At 45.7% G+C, this 24015-nt stretch overlaps 1 protein-coding gene across 8 annotated transcripts in view; it reads right to left on the reverse strand.

The window, feature by feature from the left end:
- Positions 1 to 24015, reverse strand: part of PAX5 (paired box 5) — a gene marked incomplete at both ends in the record, with an annotated part of 137886 nt that overhangs the window by 21184 nt on the left and 92687 nt on the right. For 4 of the 8 annotated variants that reach the window (XM_084304933.1, XM_084304931.1, XM_084304928.1 and 1 more), the window contains one exon: positions 13097 to 13198. The exons of the other annotated variants lie outside the window; for them this stretch is intronic. In XM_084304933.1, coding sequence (XP_084161059.1) covers positions 13097 to 13198 — 102 coding nt within the window. The remainder of the gene's footprint in view (positions 1 to 13096; positions 13199 to 24015) is intronic. 8 annotated transcript variants of the gene reach the window in all.

Here is a 24015-nt window from a genome sequence, read left to right on the forward strand (position 1 = left end):
GAGTCCATGTACATATCTTAATTCAGCAAGTACAACATCCACACCCACTTGGGGATTAAATACTTTGCAGCAAAGGTGCTGTGTGGCAAAGTAACCTTTGTTACTAATACCTGAGACTCCAAAGATTTAGAGCATCTTGTGAAACAGACATTGATTCAGGACCAGAGTGCTGCTTTTGGTCTTCTTACGTAATAATTACGGGGAACACTTTTAAACTTCCCAACTTAATTTCCAGTGAGAGTAGAGACTGATCCAAAGTCTACTGCTGTCACAAGTGAAAGACAGTGTATTAATTCTCAAAATTAATTTGATTCTCAAAATATACCAGTGTGTGATCTAACCATCAGTTTGCAACTATTTGAGTTTACTACAGGACAGATGCTCTATGTTCAGACAGTTCTAACTCCAAGAAAACTCTCTACAGAAACCATCACAGAAAATCAGGCCTACAGTCTTGGAAAACAAGACCAGCAAGACGTAAAAATGCTGAAGCTAGAAATAACACTATGAGGTTGCTGCAGACCCCTTAGCACCCCTCCCAAAACATTTATTGTGGTCCTCCTCAAGCTGCAAAGAGGACAAAGCTAACAAGGTATGGAGCCTCAGTGCCAGATCCTTCTCTCCAGCCTCTACTTGCGTTCCATTGGCAACACAAATGCTGGAAAGAGGAGACAGCAAGTTCACTGCAGACTAACTCAGCAAGTGTTTTCTAAAGCTATGAAGCTGAGCAGATGGCAAACCTCTCAGGCTGGCCCCCAGAGCCAGGTACAACTTATAGTATACATCCTTCCATAGGATGCTAAATGCACGCTGCAGATTTGCTATCCAGGGTCTAATGCTTCAGGGGAAAAGAAACTGAATCCTACAGGGCACCAGTCATACAGTCAAACAGCTGGCAGTTCAGCTGTAAAGCTTGGATGTGACAGCTGTACAAACTTGCTCTCTCTTCAGTGCTACCTGGTGGTTAGTTCACAATGGCATGGGTAACCCGCATGGCCCAGTGCCACCAATGTTGTGCGGATATACAACAGGCACACAGGATCGCACATACCACAAGATCATGGAATTGTAGGGATTGGAAGGGACCTCCAGAGATCATCGGGTTCAACCCCCCTGCCAAAGCAGGTTCCTTAGAGCAGACTGCCCAGGTAGGCGTCCAGACTGGCCTTGAATATCTCCAGAAAAAGAGACTCCACAACCTCCCTGGGCAGCCTGTTCCAATGCTCATCACCCTCACCATGAAGAAGTTCTCTTGTATACTCATGCAGAATTTCCTGTGATCCATTTTGTGGCCATTACCCCTTGTTCTGTCCCCACAGACAGACCACTGAAGAGAGGTTGGCCAAATCCCACTGTTTCCCACACTTAAGATATTTGTAAACATTGGTAAGAGCCCCTCTCAGTCTTCTCTTCTCCAGGCTGAACAGACCCAGGTCTCTCAGCCTTTCCTCACAGGGAAGATGCTCCAGGCCCCGTATCATCTTTGTTGCCCTCCGCTGGACTCTTCCCAGGAGATCCCTGTCTTTTTTGTACCGGGGAGCCCAGAACTGGACACAGTACTCCAGGAGAGGCCTGACCAGGGCAGAGTAGAGGGGGAGGATCACTTCCCCTGCCCTGCTGGCCACGCTCCTTTTAATGCACGTCATGATCCCATGGGCCCTGTTGGCCACGAGGGCACACTGCTGGCTCATGGCCAACCTGTCGTCCACCAGGATCCCCAGGTCCTTCTCAGAGCTCCTCTCCAGCAGGTCATCCCCCAGCCTGTACTGATACATGTGGTTGTTCCTTCCCAGGTGCAGGACTCTACACTTGCTCTTGTTAAACCTCATTTGGTTTCTTCCTGCCCAGCTCTCCAGCCTGTTCTGGTCTCACTGAATGGCAGCACAGCCTTCTGGCATGTCAGCCACTCCTCCCAACTTTGTATCATCAGTGTACTTGGTGAAGGTGGACACTATTTCCTCATCAAGATCGTCAATGATGTTGAACAAGACCAGACCCAGCACTGACCCCTGGGGCACACCGCTAGTCACAGGTCCCCAGTCAGACTCTGCACCATTGATCACCACCCTCTGAGCTCGGCCAGTCAGCCAGTTCTCAACCCACACCACAAGCTCCTTCTGCTTGTGGATACAGTGGGCCAGGAAATACTTTCCAGTGCTTTCTTTTGGGATCTAAGCGCTTTCTCATAGTCAAACACAGTTTGTCAGAAAACTGCCTGTTTGATTTTGGTGGCTTGGTCTGCTGCTCCACAAGCACCCCACACATCATTAGTGTTGCTCCCAACACCCCCATACCATCACTGGTTGCAGAGGCAGGTTCTGGGCACACCATATGGTTTGTAGAGCATACTATTCGTTCTTTGTAACCACAATGCTTTTGTAATCTCAAGGTTTTGAAAACTCTGGGTATTGATATAACACAAGGACACACAACCTTAAGAATGATGAACACTCAGAAATTGTATAGGATTTTGTGTGCTCCCACATCTGTGATGCTTAAGTCTGAGAAACCTCATCACAAGCAAAATTCAATCCCACAAGCACAAGCATATTCAGGCCAGCTGGCAGCCATGCTTTCACACCTAGCAAGCGATGACTGCACTCAGGACAAAAGTAATTTTACCAGATTTTCAGTGCTTTGCTTGACTAATCCAAACCACAACTTTCCAAAACCAGAACTAGTGTAGACCTCATGGCTTCCTAATTACATTTGCTTTTGCTTTTTTACTTGTGCTTTGTTTCTACCAACAATCAGTAATAATAATAATAATAATAATAATAATAATAATAATAATAATAATATCCAACAGGAGGGCACCCGTGGATGACAGAGCATGAAGCAACAAGCCTAATCTGTAGCAAGAAATGTCCTTGCTGGACATTGAGCTCCCAATGCACGCAGGTAAACATGGGGATGTACTGCCTGGGAAGCCACTGTCATTGCTGCTTTTAAGAGCCAGTCAGTCAATGATTTGTTGGGAAACCTTATGTAAAGCTGTTCCTGCCTGTTGAGAGGAGAAGGCACCTTGCAGCCCCCACAGCTGCAAGGATGTGGGGGATCATCAGTGATGTCCTGATGCCTAGTCTCAGTGGTAATGAGCAGACCCCACAGAAGGCAAGCTCTATCAACCAGTCCTGCACTGGGCAGTTCCCTGATGCCATCTTCTACAGGGCAATTAATGACCGAGGCCAAACTTTTCAACATGTTTCATCTACAGGCACCTCATCTTTAAAATTCTGGCTGGGGCAGAGACTTGTGCTCACAATGCTTCCAGCACAAAGGGACCTGAAAGCAACTGGCTTGCAGAGGATAGAAAAACTTTTACTGATGATAAAAAATAAAAATAGAAACAGCAACAAAAGGCATTCTAAATTCTTGCTGTTGCTTTTATAATCACCAGCATTGCTTAAAGATGAGCAGTGAGTCAAGCTCCTAGCACTGAATGAACCATCAACAGGAAACAGCCTCTATTTTTAGACTGCTGTCAGTGTCTCCTTGTGGATATGCTGCACTGAGACAAGAGATAAAAGCTGTGCACGTCCTGCAGTTTAGCCCTGCCTGGGAGATGCAGGATTTAGCTCAGTATCACCAAGAAGTCAGAATTCTTTTGAACAAGCCTGTTATGCTGTGGCTCATTGGGTCTAGAAAATACAGCCAGGTCTGTCATCAAGACCAAGCACTGAACACCTTCCACTTCTCCTCCTCTGCTTGCCCAGGCAGCAGGTGGCTGCACTTAAGCAGGAGGCATCCCTCCACGTGGAGCAACCAAGCCCTGCCAACTACAGTGTGCTTGTCAATTTGCCCAGTGTAGCAACCTCCAAAATTACCCTACACACACTCAGTTACCATAAGCAAGCCAGGAGCCCTGGGCAGAGCAGAAAATGAGAAGACATGACCAAGACCCCTGGCGTTCATCCATCCACACAAATTGTCCCCCAACAGGAACCCTTTTTGCAGCCAAACAGTGACTTCGGTCTCAGCATCTGGACAAAAAATCCCACGAGGTCAGTCCCTTGTCCCACGAGCAGTATTTCAAGCCAGCTCCTGGGTCAGCTGCCAGAGCCCCAAACTCCTCAGGTGGGGACAGGGTGGTCTCTGTGGCAAGGTCTGGCTGCAGCCCCCCGCCTCTGTGTCCCCCGGCCCCCCGGCGTTGCTACCGGTTGACGCGGCTGATTTATTCGACTGAAGCTAGCCAAACTGTCACTCAGGAGCTGCCCCCTTGGTACCTCTTATGCTGGATCTACTTGAGAGTGGGATTGCCTGAGCCGCTCCTGTCAGGGTTTTCAAACAAAACAAGCCGCTGAATCTGGATCTGACAGCTCAGCCGCCGAATTAGGGCTATTTGCATGCTAATTTTCACCGTGCTTAACTCGCTGGCAGACCTAGCACGAGAAGCAGCCCCTGCATGTTTGGAACAATGCTTGACTGATCTAGCGGCATTAACGAGCAAATTATGGTAATTTTGTTATTACAAATTCATAGAAATTTCCAAAGAGTGGAGCAACACAATATGTTTTTTCTCCTCCTCCTCACTCCTAAATATGGAGCCTTTTGTTTATACACACTTTGCCTTGCTTACTTATGTTTAGTTATGCATAATGTTTCACTTCAAAGGGAGGAGGCAGAAATTACGGCTAGAGCCAAAGGAACCAGCACAGAAGCCTAGACTGGCTTACTAAGCCACGTGGGACAACGTCCCTGGCCAGGGTAAAGCAGCAGAGTGCCTTGGAAGTCAGGGGAGTCAAGAAAAATTGACCCCAGTTCAGGATCTGTTCTGTGGGAAGAAAATATGTTTGGGAACAGCAGATCTAGAAGCTGTTGGTTTTTCTTTTCCAATGTTTCACCTTCTTTCCATCACCAGCATAATTTCTAAATCAATTTAATGAAATAATTTCTGACAATGTTGTATTGAAAACAATATAATTTCTGTCTATATTCTTTGTAAGTGCAGTAATTACATTCCTAAAATAACAAAATATTTCTCTAGTCTTCCAAGTTCCTGGCAGCCCCTTATTCAAAAAGCACTGGATAAATGCATATCAGCTATTTAACTGCTTCATTATTAATTATTAATAAATGATTATAAATCATTTGTCATTTGGTTTGCAACCTGCTATTGCCCCAAGATATTTGTGATGGCACATCACTTGCTTCATCATATGCGATAGAATTTCTGTAGGACTTGCCTTCTGACATTACAGAAAAGTGGGGAAGCACCTCTATGAAGCAGTCCTAGACTTAGGAAAAAGCAGTAATTCATTTAAATGGAAATTACATACTCCAACATCTCCAACATCAGTACTTTCTGTACTTTAGCAGTCAGTCTTCTGGCTGTAAAGGTGAATGCTGTGATATGCTTTTGTGTGCATTTAGGGGCATGAAGGTGTTTTAGGGATACTCTGGATGATAGCTGGATGCACACTATATAACTGCATTCACAAACTGAAATGTGAAATCCCTAAAGAGTCAAAACATTCTGGGTCAAAATCTTCAGGCAGCTACAGATTACCTTCAAGGTAGTTATGCTAAGTGCATGTCCTAGCATCAATCCTTCTACCTGCTGATAGAAAACACGATTTCTCATGGCATCTCTTCCACCTGATCAAATTCTCTGCCTGAATCCCAAAAGACAAGCAGCAGAAATAAGCAACCCAGAATTTACACACCCTCCTGAAGCCACCTGTCCAGATAGAGCGAGACAAGCACGTCACTGAACAGTCTCACTCTGACCCTGAGGAGCCCTGGCCCATTGGGTGGGACAGAAGAGCACAGGGAGGAATAGAGGGGGTTTTGACAGAAATGAATATGGTATAATCCATTATACAGTGGAGCTGCAAAAAGTCATGATACTGGCAAGAAGCAAGTAATCACAATCAGAACAGAGGCAAAAATCCTTGTAATATCAGAGTATGAAACAGGTGAAGCAGATGGCAAAAGGATTCAGATATCATCTCCAGGCTTCAAGGAGACAACTTGCAACTTTCCACTTCACCAAAGAAGTGTTAAGAGGTCCTTTCAGAAAAAAAGTATTTCCTCCCTGATTTTCCTTTTGCTTTCACTGGTGGCAACAGCATTACTGTTTAAGTAACCATTTCCAGCTTTATGCTGTGAATCAGAAGAGCACACACAGTTCAGGCTCTCCCACTGATGCCCTCTATCATGCCACATACTGTAATTTTCTTTGTCAGTCACTGTTTTTCAATGTTTTACCTCCCAGCTACCTTCCTGTCAAATATTTACTGCTTCACATCAGGAGGCTACAAAATGCTATGACAAAACTCTGGCACAGGCAGAGCCAAAAACTAGTAACATAAACATATGATAATTCTGGTGACTAAACTCTTCACAGTGCATGGCAGGGGAACACTATCCCCAAAGGCTTTGTGTAGAAACTGTTATCTTGTAATACCTGCCTTTTGATCCCAGCCACAACACAGCACTTGTGCTTCTGTTCTTCGCACAAACGTTACCATACGTAATGTTTCAAGTGGGTTGAGAGAGGGTGTTTCCCCTTAGAGGGTTAGGTGGGAGAAACAGCCTAAACAGGGAGAAGCTACACAATCTATGTCTGCATTAGTATCTTCTAATCACAAGGAAAAAAAATATTTTAAAAACCATGTGTTTTGTTTCTCAACATTATCTCTTTCTGTTTTGCACATTTCGGCTAGCCTCTTCCTTTAGATAAAAGATTGTTAATGATACCCTTGCTATTTTTTATGCTTTTCTTTTAGAAGCCCATTTTTGAATGTCACTGTTTTCAGGTCCCTTTAGTTGGGTAATTGCACATAGACTTCATATAAAGGAAATTCATTTGTTCAGGGTCACTGCATGGTTTTTCATTAAAAACAAATTACCGGTGTTGAGAAAGGACATCTGGGTTTCAAGAGTCCCATTAATGACTGTATTTTCAGCATCACTATTCCGGACAGTCTACCCTTTCCTGTCACCCTGTGCGCAGGGCCCCAAGAGGACAATGTGAATGACAGTCCTGGGGAAGGGAGGACATGGGAGAGGTGCTCAGGACTCCATCCCAAAGACAGGTAAGTGGAAAAATGAGGAAAAAGGTAGAAAACAGAGGGTAACGGGGCTGCTGTCTGAGCACTTCCAACACCAGAGCCAGAATAAATACTTACATGAACAAGTATGGTTACTTGAGTATAATCTTTTTGCATTTCAGCCGCAGACACACCAGCAGCAGTGGGAGCCACCAGTGGGGCCTGTGGCAGGCACCTCTGGGCTGCAACAGGTCACCGTGGTCGTTGGTGGGAGAAGATGGGTGGAGACCAATTTCCCTGGGTCCTTGTGCAAACATTAGGCACTGTCCCGTGACAAGGAAGCTGCCTGTATAGCTCCCTCCAGACTCTGACGGTGAATTACAGTTTTGTTTTTTAGCAGTGTCTCAGGTCTAGAGCAGAGCTATCACACTGGTGTGGACTGCAAGCATAACTGATTTCCAGAGAGGGACCTACTGTTAACAGCTTACTGACTCACTCTCTGCTCATAATATTAGACAGAAGATATCGGAATATTGGAATTCCTGATTCTGAGGTGTATTTCAGCAGTGCTGTAATCAAAACATTGAGTCACAGGCTTCAGTAGGTCTCTTGATGCTGCTCATGGAAGATCAGCAGTGAGGCCTGACCAGGATGCTAAGGGCTTTATCCAGTCTGGCCTTGGAAACCATCAAAGATGGAGACTGCACAGCCCCTCCAAGTAACCTCTCCAACTATTTGGACCTCCCTGTGGGACAAAAGTTTGAAGCTTTCCCTCATGTCTTGTCTGCATCTCACCTGTTGCTACTTAAACATATGGCCTTTTCTGTGCCGGGGGCAGAGGGAGGGAGGCAAAATGCAGCATTCTTGTAGCGATACTGTGAGTGAGAGGGATAATCTCTTCCCTCCATCTCCTGTCCAGAATGTTTTTGGCCATGCACATTTTGTTTGCTGCCAGTGCATGCTGCAGGCAGATGCTTAGCTCCCTGTCTGCCCCTGGATGCTTTCCAGCATCCAGCCAATCCCCAGCCCATTGCAATGTGCTCCCTTTCCTGGTGCAGGATGCTGTGTTTGCCCTTGCTGTCTCCTCCTCCAGCCTGCCTAGATGCCTCTACAGGACAGCCCTACCCTTTGATCTGCACTCCTCGGTTTCATGTGATGTTCAGATGTTACACATGTGTGCTCCACCACCTCCTCTACTTCATGGATAAAGGTGTTAAAGAGGACAGACCCCTGCACATATGCTACAGTGTCGCATACAGTTAGAGCTTGGCACTAACCACCAGCCTCCAAGCTTGACCATCCCACTAGTTATTTTCCCATTTTGCTGTCCATCAGCAGCATCCACACAGTAACATTTGACTTGGATAAAAGCATACAAAGGGACACGAGAACACTGCGAAAGACAGCGTTTTGCAGGCCATGGATCAAAGTGACTGGGCAGTACCTGAAGCATCACAGCCCCTACCCCAGGGGCAGGCTGTGCTCCTGTAAGTCCTACCCTGTTTATCTGTTGAGTGCCCAGGCCCTGTGCTGTCAGAGGACTGTGGTGTGCCATCACTGCAGCACCTCTTGAAAAGCTCCTCACCAGTCACCTTTTCAGGGATAACAGCCACCAAAAGGCAGAAGGCAGTACAAGCATGTAGGGCCAGTAACCTGCAGAGGAACACTCTTTACAGGACCCACAAGAGATGCCAGCTCTCAGTTTCTAAAGCTCTGGACTGAAATCAAAGCTATACCTCTGGTTCTTTGGTTTCTTTAGAGAAAAATCTGTGATTAGTTTATTCTCTTGGCCACATTAAACATTCATGAATCACATACATGTCAAAAAGGGAATTCTGTGGTGACAAGTAAGTCCCTGTATTTGCAGAGAAGGAAGGAGGGAAATCTAAGAGTGTGGATCAAATGTTTTGTGCCAGGCATGGAAACGCAGAGGGGACATGCTCCCATAGGACAGTCTTGGCTGCTGGAGAGCCAGGAACCAGTGGTGGGAGGAAGAAGCCTTTCCTGTTCAGACAAATAGTGGGGAACCTGGAAAAGCAATACAAAGAGAGCAAGAAGCTGAAACTACATGGCTGCTGTTTCCAGCTTGAAAATGCCAAGGGGCTCAAAGGTTTCCCTCGCTCTTCACACATACTATAAACCCCCAGCAACTATGACACAAATACCAAGTATAGTGGGGAACAGCTAATTCACAGCAGCACAAGCAATGTCAGCAGCATGCAACAAAACACCCTGTATGTCTTGTTGTATATATATTTCTCTCATATCTCTAAGTACCTAACTCACACAATCACTTAATAATGAACAAAAATTAATGGCTAACAATTAAAAATCTCATCAAGGAAGCGCATTTCTAGCAGAGGAGGTGGCATGTCATGAAATGAATCCCTGTGAAAGAGGCAAAACAAACGTATACATGCTTGGTCATGGCAATTTGGCTGTTTCAGAACAATTGCAGATGTGCCTCTGGAACCAGACCTGATCTGTCAGCTACTTCTGGGTCAGCCCCTCAGAGACTGTGGTGCTTTCCCTAGCAAGACTCTGAAACTCACCCTGCAAATGACAAGAGGCAAAGAAGGATTGAGAAGGTATTTTGGATGCTAGTTAGCAAATTCTCACTTAAATGAGAAGGCGAACCTAAAGAAATTGGAGCTGACCTTCACACTAGCTGGAGCAGAAGGTTGTTATTAAAGGAACCAGTGAGAGGAACAGTGCAGTTATTCAATGTAATGGGTCACACAGGCCTATGTGTAGTTAAAAATAAAATCTATTACCTGGGAAAATCAGCTCAGACGACTCTATATCACTGACCCCTCACTGCATTTCCTCATACTGAGCTCCACCAAGCCCATCATTCTCACAGATTTGCCATCCCACTCTGGCAGGTGCTCCTGAACAGCTGGTAACTGATGATGTATTTATTCCCCAGCTCCCACAACCAAAAATAATAATAATAATAATAATAATAATAATAATAATAATAATAATAATAATAATAATAAAGAAAAGGAAGAACATGTATACCCCTTAAATAGGGAAGTGACCAGGGCCCATGGTTGGATATTCACAAAGTCACAGAATATCCCGAGTTGGAAGGGACCCACAAGGATCATTATGACAAACTCCTGGCTCCCCAAAGGACCACCCAAAAAGTCGGGTTATGTGTATGAGAGCGTTGTCCAAATGCTTCTTGAACTCCAGGAAGTTCAGTGCTGTCACCACTTCCTAGGGGAGCCTGTTCCAGTGCCCAACCACCCTCCCTGTGAAGAACATTTTCCTGATATCCAGCCTGACCCTCCCCTGTCCCAGCTCCATGCCATTCCCTCGGGTTCTGTCGCTGTCCCCAGAGAGCAGAGCTCAGCGCCTGCCCCTCCGCTCCCTGTGAGGGAGCTGCAGGCCGCCACGAGGCCTCCCCTCTGTCACCTCCAGGCTGAACAATCCAAGCGACTTCAACTGCTTCTCCTATGTCTTCACAGCTAGACCCTTCTCCATCTTTATTGCCTTCATTTGGACACTGTCTAACAGTTTTATGTCTTTCTTCCTTACACTCCGGTGCCCAAAACTGCACACAGTACTTGAGGTGAGGCTGCACCAGCTCAGAGCAGAGTGGGACAATCCCCTCCCTTGGCTGCCTAGCAATGCTGTGCTTGATGCACCCCAGCCACTCCTGGCCGCCAAGGCACACTGCTGGCTCATGTTCAGCTTGCTGTCAACCAAAAGCCCCAGATCCCTTTCTGTGGGGTTGCTCTCCAGCCTCTCATTCCCCACTCTTTACATATAACCAGGGTTGCCCCTTCCCAGGTGCAGAATCTGGCACTTGCTCTTGTTAAACTTCATATTATTAGGGATCACTCAGCTCTCTGATTTATCCAGATCTCTCTGCAAGGCCTCATCAACCTCAACAGAGTCAAAAGCTCCAGCCAATTTGGAATCGTCTGTGAACTTTCTCAAAAATCCTTCAAGTCCTTCATCCAAATTGTTAATGAAAACACTGAAGAGGACTGGTCCTAAAATGGAGCCCTGGGGAACCCCGCTAGTGACAGATCACCAGCCTGATGTAGCCCCATTTATAAGAGCCCTCTGGGTCTCACCTGTCAGCCAATTGTTCACCCATCTTACTATGCTTTTATCTAACTGTATTCTGGTCATTTTGTTCAGACAGATACTGTGAGGGACAGTATTGAAAGCTTTACTGAAATCCAGAAAGACTGCATCAACTGGCTTCCTTTGGTCAACTAGATGGGTGATCTTGTCATAAGAGAAAATTAAGTTTGTATTCAAAGGCGGTCTGGAGGAAGATGACAGATTTCTACAAGGTTTCTAAAAGCCTCTAAGTTGCCATCTCTAAACTTTGTGTTCAACAGCAGGTTCAGGCACAGAATTCGTACCTCTGTCTTCATGACCAGCCTGGCACACACATGATTAACTGATCCTCATACTCCAAATGATCTGAAGTGTAACTACAGTTTTCAGTCATGCTAAAAAGTTAATGTAAAATTGAATCCTCAGGTGATTTAAGCAGCTGGCAATGCCACTGAAGTAAGAGCAGCCAAGCTGAGGACAGAAAAAGCTTTCTAATAGCTGTGTGTCGTTGAGAAATAGCGTAAAACAGGAAGTCTAACCTAACACTTTCCAAACAAGACTTTCTTTCAGATGTTCACTTTTTATCTTTTTATTAAAAAAAAAAAACACCTGCAGTCTTTCATCCTCTGTAGTCTCTCCAAGACCACATTTTATGGGTAAAAATTGTTTCAACTTAACCTCTGATCTAGCATCCATAGCCAGTTTCTAACTCTAACACAAAAATAACGTGGCTGATTAGATTATTTTTCTTAATTTCTCAGTGATCTGCTGGAAAACATTTAACAGAATATAATCAATTCTGGACAAAAAGACTAATCCCAAAAGCCTGGTCATCATATAACTATCATCAACTCCTACTTTCTTATTAACAGTATTGTTTTCTAAATCACCACCTCCTGGAGCCATGTGATTACATATGAAATTCCACTTTGGGGGATTTTCTTCAATAATTGTCTGACCTTGCTGACTCCAAAGTGTCTAACTCAGATGACCTTAAAGGCTTAGAAAGCAGTAGGGGAAAGAAAGATAATCCCCAATTTATCATTAATTTTCAAGCTATACAATACTTAGGGACCAGATTCATTACTTTTAACATATATATTTGAGCCTCAAGATACTTCTTGCCCTTGTAGACAGCAGTGTCTGTCATGTCCAGACCAAAGGCGGCAGAGCTTGGGGACAAATCCCTTTGTTTCTTTCAAGCCTAAATAACCGCACTGATTTCCAGCAGTATCTGATCCCCAGTGCTTTGGCAGGAGTTAGCCCAACTCAGTCTTTCCACCACCACACACCCACCAGCTGCCCACTGCCAGCACCCCAATATCACCATCCTATTGAGCATTGCATGCAGATCCACAGCCAACAGTAAGAGAGGATTATGTAGATTATGTTAGGCTTATGCAGACCTTACTCTGCCAGACCCAGGAGCCTGCACACGCTCAGCTCCCACCGGTTGCACAAGCTAGCCATTTGCTGGTACCTGCCATCTGGCATTTCTCACCATGAGGCTCAAAAAGGGGAAGGTAATTACAGAAAGAGATGTATAAATAGCAACTGTCCTGAGGAAAACTATGTTCCCCAAAAGTCATTTGGGGATTGCCACAGTTTGGCACAGAGAAATGTTAAGCTCAGGACATGTCTAGCTCCCAGGGACTAGCAACTTCTTATGTAAGACATGGCAGAGGGATAAAAAGGTGCCTCTGTTGAATGGGAAAAGCCTGGAATGGTCCAAAATTAAGCTATCCCCAAGCTTCGCACATGGAAGGCTGGAGGCACTTTCAGCATCCCCATGCAGATAATGTGCTTTGCCAGTCTAAAGGCTGGATTGTCTCTAGCACTGGGAAGTCTGCTCCTTCACTTAGGGCTGCATTACATCTCTTCCCTCTCCAGTGCTGTGATTTCTGTCTCATGGTTGCCTCAGTGCAGAGCGTCCAGAAAGTGCCACGTTTTCTTTCTGAAATGCTGTCTTCCCCGCCTCCCACCCCCTCCTCCCCCCCATTTTTTTTTTGAAAACTCACCAGGCACCATTCCTGTCAGCGCCGGAGCTGAGTAGCTGCCCTGTCCGGCAGGGGGGACATGTGGAGGGTATCCTGGGAGGGTTGTGCTTGCCAGCTCACGACCTGAGGAATCAAACCAACAAATCACCACGTGAGCATCACGACCAGTGGACATGGTTTTACATCTCCCCAAACACTGTGAAAACAGCCATGCATTTGTCATAACTACTCTGCAAGTACCAGAGTGGGATTTTTAGCCTGGCGGAGGGAGAAGACACAATTTCCCTTCCTCTGTAAGCTGCCATAACACTCTGACAAAAAGAGAGATGGAAAGGGGAAGAGATGAACACTGCAGGGAGCAAAAGGCACCAGTTTCAACTGCAGCTGCTCTCCCTTTATTCCCAAGTTTATCCAAAGTTCAGGTTTGTAAAATCAGAAACAGCAAAATGTGAAATAACACTGATTTTAATGACACTTTCCCAGAAAACTCTCTAGGAAATCACACCACATGGTCTGATGGCTTGCAGAGACCTAAATACAAAGCAGGATATTATTTGCATCTCTTATTAAGGCAGTTTAAGAAAGAAAAGGAAAAAAAAAAAAAAAAAACACACACACACATTGAGGCCTAAAGCCAGTTCAAAAAAAAACTGGCTGTTGCTCCAGAAAAAGGGGAGTCAGATTCACATACACAGCCTGACAGGGCACTCTCTACTTAGACTACAGAAACGTGCCTTCTTATTCAAATCTCCTCGGGTCTTCCACAGAAATCACACCACAGAAAGGCAGTGGGATGTCCCCAGCCCATTCTGCCCCTCGATCACTGTGCTGAGGTGCCCTCACTTCAAGCACAGCTCCAGACACAGCTCTGAACACCAACCTAGGACATTCAGCTGCCTGCTGAGCTAAGACAAGAGGTACACACTGGATTCCGCACCACAGACACTACACAAGCAATGTCCAGACCCTGTCCAGACCCTGCCTCCCATGGTGCAGGTGCCAGGATATCCTGCTCCACAGGCTGAAGCTGATGCAGTGAGATTTCAAGGAAATTTGCTGTAGTTTGTTGTGCCAAAATTAGTTCAGGAGCCCACAAGGCGAAAGAGATGTTCCCATGAATCACCCCAGGAAGGATCCAGCACAGCCAGCCTCTTATCCTAAAGGGAATCCTCAAGTTCACCTCCTCGAAGCTGAGGGCATCCTTGGTTGTATCACTCATTCCAGGACAACTGCCTTCAAAGAACGGTCATACACATGGTAGCATCTACCCTGAGACACCATGGAAGGGTCTGGAGTTGCTGTCCTGTACTGGTGTGCATCAGCTTTGAGCTTCCTCTCCAGTCAGGTGAAGGACAGGGGATCCATTCTCCCCCTGCCTGCATGGCTCACGTGTCACCTTGGTGCTCCCACACCTCAAACTCGTGCATGGAAGGGACCACACAGGTGACAACCAGCAAGATCAGAGATGCTATTAGCACAAAGAAGGCTCAAAACAGCCTGCTCAGCAAAAATCACCGACTGACAGTTCCTTCGTTAAAACGTGGTTATCTCAGATCGATGAGAAATACGAGTTGTTTCTCGATTTTAACATCCCTGAAAAAAATAAGTGTACATATTTTCATGTTCAAATTGTTTAGCATAGGCATTTAATTTTACAATAGTCATTTTTAAAACACATTTAGAGCTTGTAGAGATTGAAAACACAGGTAAAAATTAAACATTATGTTATCTCTGCAGTCTGGGGAATGTGAAAGTATCTATGGTCTCCATAAATGTGGTCAAAGGACGGCAACTTCACCCCCTCGACTCGCAGGCAGTGAGAGGTTAACAGTGATCTCCCCTGCTTGCCACCCCACCAACATGGGTCCCAGTAGGGCTACCACTGCTCTTCCCTTCCTCTCCCCTTTCTATCACCACAAAAAGCAGAAGACTCGTTTTCCAAAAGTATCCAGTTCTCTGGCAGCACATATCCAAAATTTTGGTTCTCTTCTCATCTCACACACTGACCCAGTGCTCATTTTCTGCAAGGAAAAGCTGGCAAGGACCAAGGGAACAGCTGCAAGTGCTGCAACCCTGTCTTGTCCTCTTGATTCATCTGATACGCTTACCCAAAAAAAAGAGAACAGAGCATCATTGTCCTCCATGAGATTTTCCCCAAATACAGGCAAGCTTCAATTCTGCTCAAATAATTAGTTTCAGAGAAACTTCAACAACCCTAGTACAAAATGAGGGCAAGAAGCAGCATCCATACTAGGATGTCCATACTGTACAAGAGTAAAGCACGTCTGCATTTTAGTAGTGGGCCACAGAGACTTCAGCACACACTTATTCCTGAGTTCCTTTGGCCTGGTCTCTTCTAAAGGTTATTAGATGGCTAAATTTGGAGGCAGGACAAGGATGGCCTGGAGGCAGAGCTTCCTCCCTCCTGCCTTTACATCCTGCAGGACAGAGCAGCTCAGCTGCCACCCCCAGCCTTAAGAGGAGCTCAGCTATAGCAGAGCCTCTCAGGATTTTCCAACGATAATTGCTGCCAGCACAGGGAGGTCACTATCTAAGGCTTCAGGTGCCCAAATACGTTGCCGAGTTTGCCCATGGAGAGGCTGGCAGCCCCATTGCTACCCATACTTGCAGGGGTATCTGCTGGCCTGCCGTCAGCATGCCAGGCATGACAATGGGTCTCCCACCCCTGCAGTCACAGCTGGCCCACAGCTCAATTAAAAGTTTATCAAGGAAAAAGTTTATCGAGGAAACAATTACCTGTAATCCTCATGTGACCGTGTGTTGCAAATTTTATGCCAGATTTATGTAAAAAAATAAAAGGCAGAACTACGGAATGGCAGCCTGTTATCCAGCAAGCAACCACTCGCACTCCACTGGCTGGTGATACCAGCACTGATTTTTCCCTAAAATTGAGAGTGAGAATGAAAGAAAAGAGCAAAACAATGGACTCCATATGCTTAGGCTCCATCTCCACTATCTCAGGAAATCCCTTAACAAAGGGATGTAAAACAGACTGTAGAAGCCTGCAGAGTTTATAATACTGGCACTTAAAGCACCAGCAGTTCCTGCAGCTCACCACGCTCGCTGGGGGTGGGGAGATAACCTCGTGTCACGGCACGTGGGGCTGACAGTATGTCACTGTCAGAGACAGAGGGAGCACACACAGCTCACTTCTTCCTACTGCAAACAGGATGGGCACCTGAAGTAGATAATCGATTAGCTGACAAATACCTGTTCACGTTTTGCAGATAACTAACTGTTTCTGACCTTCCTGGCAAAGGAGATAGTCCTGAGGGCCATGAAATGACTCTATCCATGTTACCTTTGAGGATGAACATTCAAGAGAGCGTGCCACATTCAGGGGCCCTGGCTCACTGCCTCTCATGCCACTTCAGTCCGCAGGAGACCCTGACATATCCTTCAGGTGTCCTCACTGAGCTTACCCAAATCACTAGGGAGTACCTTTAAGATGTGCATCACCAGCATGCGTCTGACCTGTCCTACTCCAGGGGCTTGCTCATTCAGCCGTCCCATGAAGGCATGATTCAGATATGTTCTTTGAGTGGGAAGTGGTGAGGCTGGCAACATCATTACTAGGGTGGGAAGTATGTCCTTTCCCTCAACATGGCCAGGTCCCAAGGAAGTTCTGTCTCATCCACATATGATCCTTACCTTTTCACAGGCACTTTGCACCACCCCAGAGGAGTAACACATTATTCCTTGACTTCCAGCAGCACTTTGGATACCCCAGGTCCAGGCTGCCAAGCCTAGAAGGACTTTGAATCTTCATTTTGAGTCAACATATTCTGGAAGCTCAGGGGAGCATACAGCATCTAGGCATGATGCTGAGGAGATGGAATGCTTTTGCACGAGTGTGGCATGCCACTGGCGGCACACAGTATACCACTGTCATACAATATCCTATGTCTGCAAGCCCAACAGCAAAGTGTCACCATCCACTAGGACTGCAATTAAACCAGACTGACTTGAAGTAGGTTTATGGGCATAGGTTTAAAACAATAGCAACCTTAGAAGTGATGTATGGACAACAAATATGAATACAGGACTATCTGCACTCAACAACCCTTGCCACAGCACCATACAGTCAAATGAGCCCTCTTGGAAACACAAAACTGCAGAGTAGAGGAAACCTGAGATTAGGACGACTCAGGAAGCCTTCATCCCGGAGATGAGGGTGAGGAGCCCATTTTCAGTTTTCAGTACTGCTACGGTCAAGCCACTTTCTGTCTCCAAGCCTTGTCTTTTCCACCTCTCCAAGGGGGAAAGAGTTAACCATTTCTTGATTGAGTCTGAAGGATTAGCAGCCCTGCAGCATTCTAAGCAACGTGACATTTGAAATGCTTTTCCCACCAAGGTGCTTTACAACAAGGGGCACACCAGCCTAAATTCCAGCAGGCAGGCTGCAGCACATGCTTACCAGCATTGCCTTGTGACTTTCCACCAAGAAATGAACGTACACCCATCTGGAGAGGGGCTGAGGGCCACGAAGCTGTGCAGCAATGGTATGCCATGAGGTGGGGTGGGTGCACGCACCCTGGCTGGCAGTGGAGCAAGTGCCTCTTTTACAGAGAAGTATGTATGTATGTGACCATCTTGAGCTTGCTACAGGGATGAAAAGTTGCTCATCATTTTGAGTTTGAGGCATATTCCTGATGGAATTCATTCTGCATTACTCCAGAAACTAGAATATAATGATGCTTAATAATAATAATATCAACTGGCACTGTGGGACCAGAGGCCGCAGCTACGTGTCAAAGTGCTTGGCTCTGTACACAGAAGATATGCAATGCATGTCCGTCCTTCCATTCACCAGCAGCTGACAGCTTGCTTGCACTGAGAGCAAATTATCATTCCTCAGAAAAAGTGCAAATAAGTAATTTTCTTCCATAAAAGAAATTATTTTGCAACCAGCAGCAGGAGAGCTAAGCAACACCCCCTCCAAGCACGCATGGTAAGCAGCACTCAGACATTGGCAAATGTTCTGCTCCTGCACACAATACTAGAGTCCGGCAACGTGCAGCAGGAAAGGCGTCTTGTCTCCAAACCACAGTGAGAAAAAAATAAGGGAACGGTTCAGAAGCATTCTTCATTTTACTCATCTTTTTTTTTTAGAAAAAAAAAAAAAAAACAGTGAAGAGCATTTCCAAGTGTGTCTTTGTATAATAATGTGTGTAAACGTGAGTCCAATTAACTTCACACTTAACTACTAATGAAATTATCTCATTTTGCTATCAGCTCAACTCTCATCCATGGCAGTAATTAACCACTGGGGGTTGTCACTCCCAGACACATGACACGAGGACTTCCTCAAGCTCAGGTGCTTCAAACCCTTGCAGAATTCATTACCCTGACAGTGTGAAAACCCTTCACTTTCAATACCACAGGGCACCAACATGTTTTTTTTCCCTTTATCTAACTGATTGCCAGTAACAGTATGAAAGAAATGAATCCACTGGAGAGGTAATTAATTACTGCACAGGATACGTTAGAAAATGCAGGGGGTTCAGGTGGTGGGGAGGGTAGTTCAGAAGCTGTTTTGCCAATGCCTCAGAATAGCTCCTCTGCAATAGAGGGCATTTTCCTCTTTGAGGTGCCTGTGGGCTGTACTGAAGCAATGCTAGCCATGCGTAGTAGCTTCCACTCACTGTTTCATGCCTACAACAGACCTGAAATTGCCATCAGCTCAGGAACTTGGGCAAGGACTAGGCAGTGCATTGTGTTAACAGGATAATCTCACCTCTCCAGAGACAAAGGTTCAGACACGGAATAGTCTATATTAGTCTATAATAGACACTAGTACTATAAAAAACAGCTGCACGGTTTGTGAATGCCCCGTGTGTGTTTGCTCTTGACACAGGTGTGTTCACAAAGTCACTGGCTGGTCTGAAATAGCCACCCAAGGCCATGTGCACCCCACGTCATGCCCCATGCTGGGGGTGCTCCACCATGGAATCAAGCAGTTCCCCAGGGCCCCATGCAGACAGGTCACAGGACAAAGACTGAAGCAGCCAAACTTGCTACAAAAGAGACTTCTCTTTGAAAAATCTGGTTCCCCCTATGAAAAGCTCTTCCTTGGCCAAGTGATGACTTTGATAATACTGCCCCTGTTGTTCTAATCATTATCAGGAGGAAAGCATTTTGATCAACCTCACAACCCTCTCAGCAGGAAAAGGACCTCTAGGCATCGTGGAATGACAGAAGCAGAATGGTTTCTGTTGGAAGCAACCCTTAAAGACCATCAAGTCCCACCCCCAGCTCCTGCTCCCCCCGCTGGAGACACGTGTCACACGGACAGTCCACCTGGGGTAGAGAAGCACCCCAACTAGAGATGAGCTTCTCCTGAAAAAATTACCCAGCTTTACCACATGCCATAAAAAACAGCACTCGGCATGACAATGACACAAAACCTCCACTGTGACCATCTCCCAGTCTGCCCACAGCCACAACAGAGGAGGCAGGAATTAATCCTCTTCTGTCCTTCCCTGCAGGTACAGTGAATTTATAAAACTCAGCTGTCCCGAGTGAATTTTAAGGATTTGTTTGGTGCACCTGTCACCTTTACAGCTGACTCCCAAAATCTGGAGGGGGCTGGAGCTGGGGGTGTCAGGCAGCACCAGCCCTTGGGCTTTGCTCCCCATCCCCTGTCCCATCCCCTGCCTTGCACCGACCCCTCTGCCCTGCCAGGCTCGCTCAGTCCAGAGCCCCCACGAGCACCTCACAGACTTTGCTCCAGCCACACTGTCCAGCATGAATGCAGTCAAGGCTTTGCTTCCGGATGATGTCTGTGGTCTGGATGTGGTCACATCTTCCTTGGTTACCCCAGGAAAGGACAGGCCACCAGCACAGGACCCAGACAAACTGAAGTGCAGCTGTAAATGAGTAACTTCCCCCCTGTGCTCATCTAGCTCTATTTGTGGACATCAAACCAATTGCAGCATGCTTACTGCTATGAGTTACCTCTCCTACACCTAATTAGAGGCAGATAAAACAGTGGTAACACACAGATCACCTGTAATGATTTTGCTGACTCGATTATTCTTCTGACAATTAGCTCTGGCTGCCAAAACCTCACAGGAATGTCAAAGTCTACTTCCTACAAAGCAGGTAATGTCACAGGTGTGACCATGAAATCAATAATGAGGCATAGCTCTTGCAGAGGGCATCCAGGTCAGATGGAACAGCCCTTAAATTAAACATTGATAAGCAGAACACAATTATCCATCATGTTTAAGTGCCTGCGTGAAATTAGCAGCCAGGGATTGGGAGCAGTGGGGGAAAGATTAGCGGAGGAGGTATTGAAATGCACAGTGTCCACCGTGACTGTGGATGCAAGGGTTTGTGACAGCATCACTGTAATCTGCTATCAAGGCCATAAAATTCAAATTAAGCGCACTGCACTGAAATGGGGGTTGCAGTTGTAGGTTTATTTTTCTTCTCACCTGCAAAGCAGCCACAGATGTCTAAAGGAGCCCAGAGCTGCCCTTCATAGCAGGTGTATCTCTTGCTCTTCCCATTGACACTACTACACTTTTTAAAAAGAGGCAGGGCAGGGAAAAGAAAAAGGAAGGAAGATCAACACTTCCTTGTACAGAGAAAATACAGTGGAGAAGTACAGAAGAAACCTCCAATCTTTTTTTTTTTTTTTTTCTCTGCAATTTCTAAGCAACAATTTTGGAGCTGCAAAATGTCTTTTTGAACAATTTCTCTTGCCTGCTTTTGCATAAAACTCCTGTCCTTTTTTTTCTTCTAGCCTAGTCACTGTGCTGCTCTGCCCCAGGAACAACCTGACAGCCCAGCTTATTAAGTACTTTTTAGAGCTGTTAGCATCAGAAAGCTTTGTCTGCAGACCTGAGGCAAGGATGACCACTAAGCTGCACCCTGTCATCCATCTCGAACTAGAGTCTACCTGGCTCTCTTTCCCCTCACATAACACGTCCATGCAGGATTAGAAGTCTATAGATGTGTGTGTGGGCACACAGACACACACACACACGGTATTGGAGGGGACATCTGTGTGGAGATGAGAAAAGGATTCCCTGAGGCAGACAATGTCTCTGCAAGACTCCACAGCCACGGCACCTAAAATCACAGGTGGCCAGCGATTAGCCATGTACAACAACTTATCATTGCCATTTAACCTGTCATTGACTCCCTGAAAGTGAAGACTCTGCAGAGCACAGACTCTCTTCACTGCACAATTCCTGTTTGCTTGATGCTTGTCCATACCTCTCTGCTGCCAAAGAACACTGTCGCTCCAAAGGAGCTGGCCACTGCACAGAGCTGGGTGCTAGTGCAGGGGTCTTGCCTTGCCCGCCAGCGCCACTTGCTTCTTGTCACTGCCCCTTGCTGGAGGGGACAGCATGCTTTAAACAGTGCTTCCACCATTCAGAACTATGAGCTTGTGCCCCTTCTGTGGGTTTAGTGGGTTTAGCAATGCTTGGCTCATTAGGATGCATTTGAGGAAGAAAAAAGATGGGGAAAATGAGAATTATGGACACACGCACATTTTGGTATGCCCAACGCACAGCCAGGGCATGCCAGTGCTGCAGGCAGGTGCTGGCCATTCTCCGGTGCACAGCGAGGAGGAAGTGGAAGAGCACAGCCATCATTTTGGTTTGCCTTTATACTGGAGCCAGACAAAACCTTTCTTAATTAACCCTTTTCATAAACAGTCAGAAACCCCCAGAAAATAGCCTGCATCACAGAAGCTTGGACTTCATGTGAGCAGAAAGTCCAGTGCTCTGGGTATTTTAGCTCCACAGGTTTCTGGGAATATACATATAAAATGAAATGCCATTTTCAGGATTGGAGTGACTTTGGTATGTAAAATATAAGGTACTGAGACAGATAGAAAAATTGGATCAGATAAAAGCAAGAGGTGCTGACTGCTCTGGACTGCTTTTATCTTACTTACTACTTTCAGTTATTAAACTTTTCTCAGATCTAAAGTTTTTATTTGACAATAGACCTGATAAAGTCAGAGTTGTGAATATTTTCACAGGACAAGAAAATCCATTCCTCTGAGTCCAATCACTGGTGAGTAAGGCTCAGCACACCTGGCTACAACAAGGGCAAAGGGGCCCACAGAGAAGGGTCACAGCCAAGCAAGGCTGGACCCTGCGTGTGCTCAGCCAGAGATGGGGTGACCTCCCTGAAGACCTGAAAATAACCCAGGACAGTAACCACCGCACAAAGACCTGCGCCTGGGCACAGCAGAGCCTCTGCTTTTCTCTGGGGACACACATGGGACACTGATTTCATAAGGCTAGTGGCACCAGAGCAGAGTTTGCTGATTCCTTCAACTAAGTTTCCTAAGCAAACTCCTTAGCATGTTGAAAAAAAAATATATATATATATCTCAAAGCAAAGAACATCATGCCAGGCACTCAGCATATCTGACACTAAAATTGACGGAAACATTCGAACAACTTCAAGGAATGAACCACACCTTCTTTTTAAGGAGATAAACAAGAATTTGTGTCATGACAGCAAAAAAAAAGGACAGAGACTTCCCTGGAAAGATTCTGGAACAGGCACAGATCCCTTTTTGCATTTCCATGTTTTGTAATGCAATATAATAAAAAAACATTGCAAACAATTAACATGTAGGAATTCATGAAGCAGTGTGAGGCAAGCCACCTTAGCTTTCACAGCTTTGTAAAGCAGTCTGACAAGGGAAATACAGTCTGGAAGCATGTGTGCATGCATAAATCTATACATGGGACAGACACATGAACATGCTTCCATTGCAGCTCTGGTCATATCACTGCTGCCAGTTATATAGACCTACAGTTTTCACTATTTCAAAAGGGACTCACTGTACATCAAGTGCTCTGCTCGGCCATCTGTGTTAGTTTGGAAATGACACCAAGTGTTACCTTCAAAGGCAAAAAAGAAACGTGTCTACTTATTTAAGAGACCAGTTAGTCTCCTCCTGTCAAATTGATATGTTAAAAGGGGAGAGAAATCTCACCAAAACAAAACAAATCAAAAAACAAGGGGGGCAGGGGACTTGCCACCATTGCAGATCTTAAAGCCTAGGATTTTTTTATTTTTTTTTTTGAAGTGTAGCTCATTGTGCAGTATGCTTTACAAGCAGCACTGAAATGAAACTTAAAAGAGAAATAATAAAACCAACTTCACACAGTTCAGAAATTCAGTAAATGCAAGAGAAACCAAACCCAAAAGAAACAAACAAAAATCCTAAAAAAAAACGCCGCCTCCTGTTAAAGCACAGGAAGTGTCAGCATGGCTATTTTTCTACTGTTGTGTAAGTTCTTCAGCATTTCATACCCCCTTCCATCCCAGGTCTGAACGACCCTTACACACCTCACAGCCACAGCCAAATTAAAGATGGTTTTTCTTTCATCCCATTATTTCTAAAATGTACTCCAGCCAGCATGCTACATGCAATGAATGAAAGAACTAGGAGAATTAAACCACGCAATGAAACAGCTTTCTGACGAATAAAGCTATGGAAATTTTAGGCTCCATTTACTTCTCAATCTAATTTTGCCCTCCAATGCACATTATGTCTGAAATGGGATCTCATGTGGTTTGATCAGTGATCTTAATGCATGCAGAAGCTACACATTCCCTTTATTGTTGTTTCCTTTCTGCAGCACAGCAATACTTTTAATAAGAGCAGCACAGCAGGCTCTGTGAGACTGCCTCTATAGTAATCACTTTACTGCTAGAAAGCTGGAAGACAACCATGAGAGGGTCGGCAGCTTGTAAATTTTGTGGTCTAAGGGATCCCCATTCCTGCCAACAAGCGCAGAGCTAGCTATTGAAAACATTGTCCTTACCTCAACCCTTGAGTCCTTCATTGTACTTCCTCCCCCTGTCCCTCTGAGGAGAGTGAGAGACCAGTTGTGGTGCAGCTCAGCTGCCCACCACACTGGCCTCCAGCATGGCAT

Source organism: Netta rufina (assembly GCF_964035555.1).
Source record: "Netta rufina genome assembly, chromosome: Z".
NCBI classification, from domain to species: domain Eukaryota; kingdom Metazoa; phylum Chordata; class Aves; order Anseriformes; family Anatidae; genus Netta; species Netta rufina.